A 12094-nucleotide genomic window follows, 5' to 3' on the forward strand; every position below is an offset into this window, starting at 1 on the left:
GTGGGAAGGTACACGTGAATACAGCTTTGTTTTGCTTTTTTGCACATGAAATATATAACATTTGAGACACAATTCCTCGTAAGTGCTATTCGGAGAGACTTATTTATTTCTCATATTATAACCTTAGTAATGCAAATACATGTATTTACATTATGGTAAATGTGCTTACAGAGTTTAAGACAGCTGAAACTAAAGCTTTGACTACCACCAAGCTGTTGGTGTATAGACTTTGACAGACAAGAAGAAGTGCCTGTCACTTCCATGTGGGCCTAATATATCACCCCAGCAGTGAGGGTTCACCTGTATTTCTTGTTCACTGAATGTTTCCGTTCTGCATCATCTGAGATGATCACAGCATGATATTTTTTGTTTATTTTATATTCCTAGTTTAAATTGTGTGTTTTAACAGGTTACTGGATTTGGTGGTTCGTCCTGTTCCTTCCCGCTCTGTGGCACAGGATGAGAGCCAGCAGTCCCCATGCAGAGCTTCTACTTCTTCCGTGGCATCCAGCCCCCTGAGATCAAATACACATCGCTCCAGCTCCCAAAAGAATCTTCCAAGAGCATCCGAGCTGAATTTACTGGAGACTCCTCTTACAAATAAGGTTTGTATTTTAAGAAGTCAGTAGCAACCAACCAAACCAAAAGCTGGTGAGCTTGGTTTAAAATGAAACGCCCCTGGATTCAAATTGTGAGGTATTTTTAGTATGCATGTGGTTATTGTATACACAGTCCTTTTCAAAGCAGTAAAATGGGAACAGAGGGAAAGTTTAATTTTCAGTTACTTGCAGTGGTCCCATAGCTTTGAGAAATACGCTTGTTTTTATTGAATGGAACAAAGTAAGTTGAACGTGGACTTTTTGATCTACACTTAGCTACTTAAAGATAAAATTTGTGGCTTAACCATGTCAGTATTTAAGTGCTGAGTAGCCTTTTATAGTTTGATGTGGATTTCTACAACCAAGAAGTGCATGCATCACTCTTAATCCAGTCACATGAATGGCAGCTAAGCAATGTCAGTGATCTCAGTCTCTGTCAGATTCAGTGCTGACTCTCTGTAGTTTTACTACTTTTGTGTTAAACTGTTACCATGCAAGGCGGTAACACCTGGTTCTGATCTTTTTGCCCTTGCCTACATGAATGAAATCATTGCCATCTCCTTAAATTATAACCTTTTTCTTGTTATGAAATATCATCTATACTATTGAACTTCTCCTTTTTAACTCTTTCAATACTGTAAGATATTTCTGAGCTAGGAAGACCTGAACACTGCTAGATGAAGATATGTAGGTATTTTTACAGCACTGTCCCTTCATCTTATGTGCAGATTGATTAATTAGTGCAGAACTAAGTTGTGGCTGTTGCTTTGTTGACAGGCATCTGGAATACAGTAACTGAAAGTGCTGCTATATGGAGTAATGGTTGTGTGCCTTTTAAAAGAGCAGCACAGAAATTCCAAATTACTGGGACAGTAGGAGATAGTGCAGATAACAAGATGCTAGATTTTTGTTTCTTCAGGAAATTAATTTGAAAAATAACCTTTCTGTTGTCATGACTGAGGCTTTAAGCATTGGGGAGCCAATTGTATTTTACCCTGTCCGAGGCAGAGTGGGTCACTCCGGCTGTGGAGCAGTGCAGAGGGCACTGCATTGTGATGGTCACTGCTGGTTACATACACACCTTGTGTTGGAAAACTGCTGCCTGGTCATGGGCAGTGGGAAATGGTCAGTTCTGAACAGAAATACCAGAACCAGAGCCTGTGAACTGCACACAGGGACTGCTCTGATCTCAGTGCCTCAAATACAAAAACTCTCACGTGTAGTACAGAGCATGTTCATATGTTTCACATTCAGGGGTGATGTGACCAGAAAAGCAGTGTTTCAGTGTCCTCAGTTTCATCTAGCTCAGTGTGAAATTAGTCTGTTTGGTAATGAATAAAGTAATAACATACGTTTTTTAACTTTAGGTTACAGAAGACAGTGCAGTGACAGCATAAACTTAAGAAGCAGCACCTAAAACACCACCACCATATAGTGAACTACATCCATAAAGCAATTTTCAATACAGCTATGACACTGTAAAACATCAAGTTGTCTATGATTTCCCTCCTAATACAAAAGGTGAATGTGATGCAACTGAGGGAGACTTTTATGACCTTTATATATATTAGTAATTTTCAGAGTTTTTACAAGTTCTACTGATACAACAAAAAAAAAAAGCACAGAAACAGAATTTAATGTATTCACACTCCTGAAAATCATGAAGGCTACCTTTCAAATATTCCTGTAACTCAAGGCTTCCATTGCCCACAAATACAAACCCAGAAATCAGACAGGACAAGACACTCTCATAATTGTTAATGCTAACAGCAAAAAGCAGGCTCATCAACCACAGTGTCAAGTACTGTGAAACAGTGCAGCCAGAACCCGGATTACTTCAGGTCATATTCCAAAAACAATCAGCAGAACAAGCCTCCTTCTTTACAGAAGCAAAACACAATACAGATAACTACTACTTACCTAACTACAGAAACGACACATAGATCTGCACTAAGAACAGTTATTAAATAAAGGAAAGATTCATTGAAGATGTTAATAAAGACACTCGCCAACCACGTGAGGAATAACTAGTCGTTTCATCTGCTAAGGCACTTGTGTTCCCAGGCTGCCTGCTTCACAGAGTTGCAGAATGGGGCAAAGCAAGGCAGCTATGGTTACTTGTGAAGCAGATACTATAGTGAGTCCATGAAGCAGGAACTTGAACTTAGATGAATGAGATTAAAATTCCAGAATTAGTACCCAAGAAGTTACCAATTTAATATGTCTATGAATTAACACTCAATACCCACCCTTTAGGGGGTTGCTCACTATAGCAAATACTATTATAGCTTTTAACTCAAATTTTCTTCTGTTTCTGCTGCAAACAATAGCACAGTGAAACTGTTTTATGATTAGGCTTTTGCAGCCAAATGAGTTTTATTAGAGTTAGACCCAGGAAAGGTATTAGTTCATACAGTTATGTTTTGACTTCAGACTTCAGGCTTGCTAATAACAGAGAACTCAACACCACGTTTGTTGAGGCGATCAATCAGTTTTGTTTTGGAGAAGGCAGCTCCTGGAGAATATACGCCACCCCTGTTAGTGAAAATCAAAAAGGAAAAACATTAGTGGCACAGTGAGTGAGGGACACCTTTCTGTGAAGTTAAAGATGTGCTTCCCTGACTAAGAAAGAAAAAGCCACTTTGTCCCAGAAAAGAGCGGGTGATTAATTTGGCAGGGTGGTTATAATCATAGGTTCATTTCTGCATCCAGCAAACTCTACAGAAACCATTCCATTAACTGACGATAAAGACATTGATGCAAAAGCCTGACTAAAAGCCTGTGAGTACATCCTTTCTGGTGAAGAGCAAGTGGCTTTAAATCAGCTCATGGTGAAGCACCTCCCTTGCAGAGCCAGTTGGGTGAGGTAACACAAATCCACAGGGCTGTTAAATGGATTTTCAAAGAGCAACGTTTGCACACAGTAGCTTTAAGGGAGAGCAAGCTGCTCAGCGTGGAAAGGTACTTACCGTTTAGGCAGAGAAGCTGCATCTTCCAGAAGAGATACAGCTGCTTGAACCATTGCAATTGGTGTAGCAATGTATCCAGGCTCTGACAAAACAAAACAAAACAAAACCAAACCCCCCCAATGAAGTACAGTGTGGTGAAATGTAGAATGTAATCTTGGTCTCCCCTACAGCATTCTGAAGAATAGTGTCTTTGGCAATGAAATAGCCTTCTCCATGTAAGAACAGCTTTTCTTACACCTAGTAATCAGACCAGGTAGCTGGTGAAGTCCTTTAGATCTAATCCAGACAAATAACTGCTTCACATAACCACCTCTAACCACATAACTGTGACCACATCATGGTGACGGAAGTCTCTCTGACATAGCAAGAGCTTTTCCCATCCTGTGCCTAAATTCAGAGTTTTGCTGTGAGACACTTGCATTATGCCACATCTCTAGTTATTTGAAGAAGCTATACTATAGTAACTCCTTCCTGAATGTACATTCTTGCTCCCTCCAAACTTCAGGTATCATCTCCTCTCAAGGAACGACCTGATCAGAAGTATGTGATAGTTAGAAATTATACCACACCAGACCTGTTTAAATTCACTCTCAGGGAACTGGGAATAAACAAAGTATTAAGTCCAGGCTATAACAACTAAAAACTATCCTTTGAAGCCCCCTTCCTTCAGTAGGTCTGCTCTGCAAAAATGAAAATTAGAACAGGGAAAGTCAGAGGAAAGAGAATGACAAGAATGCAAATGAACTGGCTATTTCAAAAACCAGGTCTCAAATGAATTCTAGTATCCAAGTTAATACACTGTAAAGGCTGTTGACTGTTCATGTTGCAAGTGCTTCTCAAGGGTGAAAAGGGACAGCAATACAATCATAAACCTATTTTAGAGCAGAGAATGCTAGGCAAAAGCAGTCAACTGCTACTAACACGTACCTGGTCCTTTCACTTCAGTGCAGATCTTCACATTTGGTTTGCCATTCTGGGGATCCTGTCCCTCACTGTAACCCTCACCAAAAAAAGTCATTGTAAAAGAGGTTCCATCCATCTGTAGCAGACAAGACAAGCATGGTCACCAAAACAGAAACTGATTGCTACCAGGAAAGCAAAAGTATCCCAATTCTATATATAGAATCCTGCCAAATACTATAATCCATTTAAACATGAGAAGAGTTATTTTGGATTACTGCTTCAAAGGTATAATCTAAATTTTTAATTCCTTCCACTTTGTTGGAATTGTCCTTGTACTAAAGTCTGTTTGTTCTCTCAGTGCTTTCAGTCCTGACTTTTTTCTAATCAGTCTCCCTTGGTCATCACCTTTGATAAGAGTACTCTGAGCCATCCACAGAAATACATCAGGCCCAGCAACATCACCCATTTATTTCTCATAGGAGTTACGCATACTTTGATGTCTAAGAGCAAAAGGCACGATTATTTAAATATCCAATAACTATCTGAACAGGCACACGCAGTGTGAATTTGGGCCTAGGGGGGTAGTTGTGTGAGGAGTGGCTGAGGGCACTTGGTCTGTTCAGCCTGGAGGAGAGGAGACTGAGGGGAGACCTCATTGCAGTCACAACTTCCTCCTGAGGGGAAGAGGAGGGGCAGGCACTGATCTCTGCTCTCTGGTTACCAGTGACAGGGCCAGAGAAAATGGCCTGAGGTTGTGCAAGGGGAGGTTTAGGGTGGATATCAGGAAAAGGTTCTTCACCCAGAAGATGGCTGGGCACTGGAACAGGCTCCCCAGGGAAGTGGTCACAGCACCAGCCTGACAGAATACCGGAAGTGCTTGGACAATGCACTTGGGCACACAGTGTGACTCTTGAGGATGGTGCTGTGCAGGGCCAGAAGCTGGACTTTGATGATCCTAGTGGGTTCCTTCCAACCCAGAATATTCTGTGATTCGTTTAGAAATTATTTCTTTGAGGCTAAGTAGTTGACTCTAAATTACTATTCCACCATTACCACAACAATGTATTCAATAACTGTGGCATAGAACTGTCAGTTACCTGTTTCTGGGTTGGCCCTTCCTTTGTGAAGCGTCCAGCAGAGAAAAATTCCGGGTACTACATGAATAGAGGAGAGGAAAAAAAGGAAGACGAGAAAAAAAAGACCAACAGTAAATTAGAGGGGGAAAAAGGTATCTCCAAACACTAAATTATTCTGTGTTTTGAAAACTTACTTTTGTCAGAAGTTTTCTTCCAAAGTTAAACTTCACCAGAAGAAGAAATAACATGCCCGCAAACATCAGCTTGATAACAGAGCCAAGACCACCTACATTCACGTAACCACCATACTGGACCTGAAGCAAGAATATATTTTCAGTGATAAGATTTACATCAATCTTTCCCATCAATTAATTTTTATAAATCAATCTACCCCCAAATTAAGATGCAGTTGTTTCATACAGCAGATATCAGTTTAAATAGGGCCTTAAACAATTATCTTAGTTCTAAGGAACTGTTTGAAGAATGCTTCACTTTATCATTCATTCTGGGAAGACAATGTAATTACAGAGTGATGAGGGAGCAAACATGGTAAACAAGAACAGAAAACCTTACAGATGTGTTTTGCTAACCAATTTCAGCCTTTTTTCCTAGATCTTCATTTTCTCCTCTTTGTGCTTTTCTTTAAGAGAAACTGAAATAGCAGTGGCAAGCCTTTCTCATTTGTAGCTTCCAAGTATATTCTTAAAGCACCATCTCACCCTCATCTCTTAACTGATGCCTGTGACCCTGTACAGCAGTTACACAGATTGTTGGTGCTCGTCTCCTCTCAGGAAACCACGGAAAACAAAAATTAAGCATCCTTTCCACCATTACGTCACACTGCCTCTACTCTGCACGCTGGAGACCCAAGCATCAAAGAAATCTAAAGATAAAAATGAGCAGCATATGAATTCTTTATCAGACTATTTACTACACTATACTGAGCTGGCTATAGCTACACAACAACAATTATGATCCTTTTAGAAGCTCTGTTGACACAGTAAGAAAAGTCTCTGCACAGAAACAGAATTTCATATATTTATCATGAAGGCTACCTTTCAAATATTTCTGTGACTCACGATTTCCATTCTCTACAAATACACACCCAGAAATCAGGCAGCAGGAGAACCCTACAAGACACTCTCATAACTATCATGCTAACAGCCAAAGGCAGGCTCATCAGCCACAGTCTCAAGTAGCATGAAACAGGCCAGTGCACCCAGAAGACACAGTGTGCAAACAACAGTAACGTACAGGTGTTTCCTGCAACTCGGTGTGCAAATAACGCTGAGTCCTTTTCACAACAGAACCATCAGATCCCATGAATGGAATGCAGTACTCCTTGAATTCCTGATTGTAAAACAAAAACCCTCTGCAAATGAAACAAAAATTAAGTCAGAAAAAAAGAAGTTCCAGTCTTCACACAAACTGAAAGAAACTGACCATAATGGCCTTACCATTACCACTTTTCTCTCAAGCATTTTTATGACATAATCACTTTTCACTGAAAGCAAGCAATTCCAAATACCTCCCTGCCTCACTCAAAATTCACTACATATATGTATCACTATATATACTTTATTATATGCACTATATCAAAGTTGAATTTGATAATCAATGTAACAGTCTTTTCATTTTTTTACTTCCATTCTACTAATCACTTCTGAAAGCAAAAGTTAGCCATATCACTAAAAGTCCTTTAGAACATGTTAACTTTGAAACCCAGTAAATGCTGGGACATGTTCTCTTGTCAGTAAGATATTAAAAAAAAAAAAAAAAAAAAAATCAGTAAAACTGAACTTATCTTCAATTCTACTAGATGAGCATCTATGTGTTCATACTCTACTAAAGGCCTAGATGCATCTTTTTAGTATTTAATGCTGTGTTAGCAATCTGTATCATAAATACTGAAACTATTAGGAGACTGCATATTTTGCATCTTATGCTTCTTATACCTTTTCTTAAGCTTTGCACCAACTACTGGAACAGGGGCATATCCTATCTTTTTTCGAAGCTTCTTCAGGTTGCCTTCATCTGCAAGGCCATAGACAGCTGACTTCCAGGTCCCATCGTGTACACAAACACCCTTGTGACACACCATGAAACAGTGATTAGTTCAGTATTTAAAGGTTTCATATATTGTTTTAATAATGACATTAGAATCACTACATGTATTACAATTATTACATATAAGTGTTATGGTGACAGTATACTGAAATGGTGTGGATTGACTTTGGCTGGATGCCACGTGCTTGCCAAGACACTCTTATCACTCTCCTCCTAGCTAAGATAGGGAGAGGAGAAAATAAGATACAAAAATCCCTCATGTGTCAAGATAAAGGCAATTTAATAAAGCAACAGCTGCACATGGAAACAAAGGTGTCATAGTAACAAATGCCTCCCCACTCTCCTACCTCCACCCTTTTTCCTCCTTTCCCTTAGTCTTTATTGCTGAGCAGAACTCACAGAGTTTATGGAATATCCCTTTGATATCAGTTTGGGGCAGCTGTCCTGGCTATGTTCCCTGCCAGGACCTTGCCCACCCCAGCCTAAAGGCAAAGGGGCAATGTTGCAGAGACAGCCTTAGTGCTGTGCCAGCATTGCTCAGCAGTAGCCAGAACATGGGTGTGTTACTGACACCTCTGTAGCGGCCTTACAAAGCACAGCACTGAGAGGGCTGCTGTGGGGAATTAACTCCAGCTCAGCCAGACCCAATGCAATCTCCATGCCTCATTCCATGTGATCTGCAACATACTCAGGGCCCACAGAATTTAATACATATCTGTATCTCTTCTAACCATCTCAGGGTAGTTAACTGTCATTACTGAAATCCCTTCTTACCAACACTTTGAACTTATGCTGTTTATTTAAACATCTTCATACCCAACATACAGATTTATACATTCCCATTAACTACTATGTCCCCTTCCTTAATGGACAGATATTATTCTCCCATTCCATGGGCTTCCTCCACTCCTCCAGATGTTTGTAAGAACAAAGATGGTCTGTAAGGCAAGATGTGTGCTCATGCCAGGGCCAGCAGCGTTTGGTTGTTGGGGATCAAGACTGGCTTGGATTGTTGCTGCATTGTTTTAACAATGACATTAGAATTATTACATATATTACACATTATTACAACTCCTACCTACAGGTATTATGATTACATGCGTTAAACTACATTGAAACAACTCTTCCCCCCACCAACAAACAAAAAACCCAAACAGCCAAACACTAAGCTTACTGGCAACACACTATGGACCTGTTACAGTTTCACTTGTGTAAGAATCCTTCCCACATCTCTGCAAAATAATTCTTGAAACAGCTTACCTGAGCAAAGTGTAGGTAGACAGCTCTGCAAACAGACCATACAAAAGGGTGTTTGCTTGGGATACTTTTAGTAGCTCTTAAAGAATAAAGTTCTTAGACATCGTCAAAGAACTGCCAGCTTGCTCCTTGGTCTGACTTAATGTAGCAACAGTTATTCTGATGGGCTATGGTGATGTTATCGTAAGAGTTTAAGAAGGTAGAAACCAACTAACCTCAGGCCCAGACTTCACCGACAGGAAACTCTCAACAGCAGTTAAGGTACCTGTAAGAAAGGAGAAAACATTACTTGGCACATGCAGTCATTAGTCTGCAAAGCCAGAGAATGCTCCAGTAGACTCAAACAGCAGGCCACTGACACTATCAGCTGAAAAAGCAGAGTTACGTCTTTATCTCAAAACAAAATAACATAACATTAAGATGCACAGCTATTTGAGTTAGCAAGTATTACAGGTCACTAGTATTACCTCTATTCATTAATTTTTTGTTTTATCTAATTAATGAGATAATATAATACAATCATTGAAAAAAGGGAAGTTATATTAAGAACTACATTTAGTTTTCATCCAAGTTTCAAAATAAAGGATGATGTAGGCTCTGAAAGCAAATATGGACTTAAAATTTTGGTACGCCTAAACTACAGAAAACCCGCCACCAAAACAAATCAACACAAAAATTTCCCCAAAAAACCAAAACGTACAAAATACCCCAAAACATTTAGTTTTATCACAGCTTGTGTTTTGCAAAGAATGCTTAGTTTGATGAACAGCAGAACAACACAACACCTCCAAATTCTGGTTTGTTTTGCTTTGCTTAGTTCCTTCTGAGATTGGAAAACTGTGTATGGGTAAGTTTTGGTACAGCAAGCAACTGGATAGACAGGTGGTAATGCCATAAAGTCAAAATAGGAAGAGATAAAAGACATCTTTATTCAAAACAGGTATCAAACATCAAATTACAACCTCACAAACATCCAGATACTCATTTCCATGCCCTGTTTCTCCCTCCAGTCAGATCTGAATTGAGGTTTTTTCAACTGAATGCTCACTCCAATTTAAACCAATCCCATTTAGCAGCCTTCTTAATAGTCCATAAAAGCAAAACATTTGGATACTCTTTATGGGCCCTCCCAACTGAAAGTCAGACACGATGAACAGAGTACTCTTATTTGAGATCAGGATCAAGTACTATTTACATAGAATTAAATCCTCTCAGATTTTTTCTCAAATATATTTCTCATCTTTCAGTTACCCTCTAGCTGCTATTAAAGTAAAAGGCACTGTATGGCACTGTCCTGCTACTTACACTCACACAACAGCTTCTCGGAGCTTGCAGTTGAAAATAAAACTCGGGAAACCTGATTACCCACCAATCTGTGGACCCTTTCCCACAGTCTCTTCCCTACAACATTCTCACTGTACAAGAGGCAGTGTGCTGAGGCTGCCTAGGGACATCCACACACTGGCTGAGCAGCCTGCGTGCGCCTCGCAGCTGAACATTCTGTCCTCTCAGATTCACAGAATATTCCGAGTTGGAAGGGACCCACGAGCATCATCAAGTCCAACCCTTAAGTGAATGGCCCACATGGGGATCAAACCCACAACCTCAGTGTTATTAGCACCATGCTCTGAATAACTGAGCTAACCATAACCGCATTTGGTCACCTGGTAAAGGCAGGCCAAAAGAGACGCTGAAGGAGTTTCCACGGGAGCACGGCTGCTTTAGGAAACCAGATAACAGCATAATCTGCATTTCTTTTTCACCATAAAAATACACTTATTCTAGTCACCTTTCAACTTGTCTCTGGTGTATATTACTCCCATATCCGCTGGTATGGAGTCAAAGCCGCAGCTTCCAACAACATACACTCCCTTTTCCGCAGCTTTTTCATTGTATTTCAGGTACATTCCTTCCAGGAACTGAAACACAGTCAGAACAAATATTTTAAGCTGAAATTCATTCTTAGCCATACCCAGTATTAGCCATCAGCGCTTCACAGTCACATCATAGCACCCTCCATGCTTCAAACCACGTACAAGTACCTTTTTATATATCTATATATAATTTCTGGTCTATAGTACGAAAGTTTCACAGCAGTCAAAAGAAATGTACAAAATCCCTATGCAGAATCACAACAGAGGCTTGAAGCAGAATTCAGCAATTTGGGACTTCCAGGGAGAACCGAAGAGGCTCTTGTCATAAAAGCAAGAAAAGTAAGTATAGTGTACTTTAAAATAATTACTGCACCTTAAAATTACAGATCAGGAGGCAGAATTTGTCTTCATGTTAAGAAACATTAGCAGAAACATGAAACATACTGAACAAACACTCCTTTTGCATAGCCTTGATATAAGGTAGCAGTTTTTTACTATCACATACCTGGGGTTCTCCACTAATGTCAATGCAGCTTGCACCATTTTCAACACAAGCTTGTACCACAGGTTCTCCCAAGAATCTATACTATAGAAGGAAAGAACACCAGATGTAACAGAAGAAAACCCGCACACCACAACTCACCCGATGTGCTTTACCTAAAGTACATCCCTACAATGAAAAGGAACTTGGTGGCTATTGATTTTTCTAAGTGGGTCTAAAATGCAATAGCATTTCTATTTCTTGGGAGTGCGGGGAGAAGCAAGCATAACAAACTTCATTGCTGATAACGGAGTTTGCTGCAGACTGCTGCATCTGATTCCTCTCATAGATCAGATCACCAAGACCATCTGAATACTGCCACTAATTTCACTTTACACTTTCTGTACTCTTATTATCAGCATATTCTCTACTTAAACACTCTTAATTCAAAGACATGATCATGACCCAACTATCAGCTCGCACACTTTGATGCTCTCTGAATGCAGTGGAAATACTGCCGCTGTAAGTTTTAAAAGGGCCAAGTGCTTATGGCGGCAAGCCTGTGGGCCCCTCTTCCAGTTCCTTACTTAACCCTAGCACCACTGACGTTTTGGACCAACCCAAAACGCTGGGCCAAACTTTACCATCAGTATCTTAGGCTGCCTGTGAAAGACTGAAAACAAATCCCGATGTATTTCAGTGCGGAGACCTGTCTGTGAACCGCACCGCCTGCGACGACGGTGGGAAACCCTTCGGCCACTGCACTACACGGCTGTACCTGGAACTCCGGGGTCGAGTTCCAAGAGCTGTGTCGTCCCTGTGCGGCCGCGGCGGCTCTCCGTGCCCCGGTGAGGCGCAGGCAGCCCGG

The 12094-nt window shown here is 40.4% G+C and overlaps 1 protein-coding gene across 1 annotated transcript; it reads right to left on the bottom strand.

Annotated features, from left to right (window-relative positions):
• Positions 1-2136: 2136 nt before the first annotated feature.
• On the bottom strand, positions 2137-11364 carry SCCPDH (saccharopine dehydrogenase (putative)). The gene is made up of 10 exons (XM_017740138.1): positions 11251-11364; positions 10661-10790; positions 9087-9136; positions 7503-7633; positions 6802-6919; positions 5742-5861; positions 5569-5625; positions 4496-4607; positions 3569-3650; positions 2137-3134 (listed from the first exon to the last, which is right to left on the bottom strand). The coding sequence occupies exons 2-10, from the start codon at positions 10776-10778 to the stop codon at positions 3029-3031; spliced, it is 894 nt and encodes a 297-aa protein (XP_017595627.1). The 5' UTR covers positions 10779-10790; positions 11251-11364; the 3' UTR covers positions 2137-3028.
• Positions 11365-12094: the final 730 nt, after the last annotated feature.

This window comes from Corvus brachyrhynchos, unplaced genomic scaffold (genome assembly GCF_000691975.1).
Source record: "Corvus brachyrhynchos isolate BGI_N302 unplaced genomic scaffold, ASM69197v1 scaffold31, whole genome shotgun sequence".
NCBI lineage: Eukaryota > Metazoa > Chordata > Aves > Passeriformes > Corvidae > Corvus > Corvus brachyrhynchos.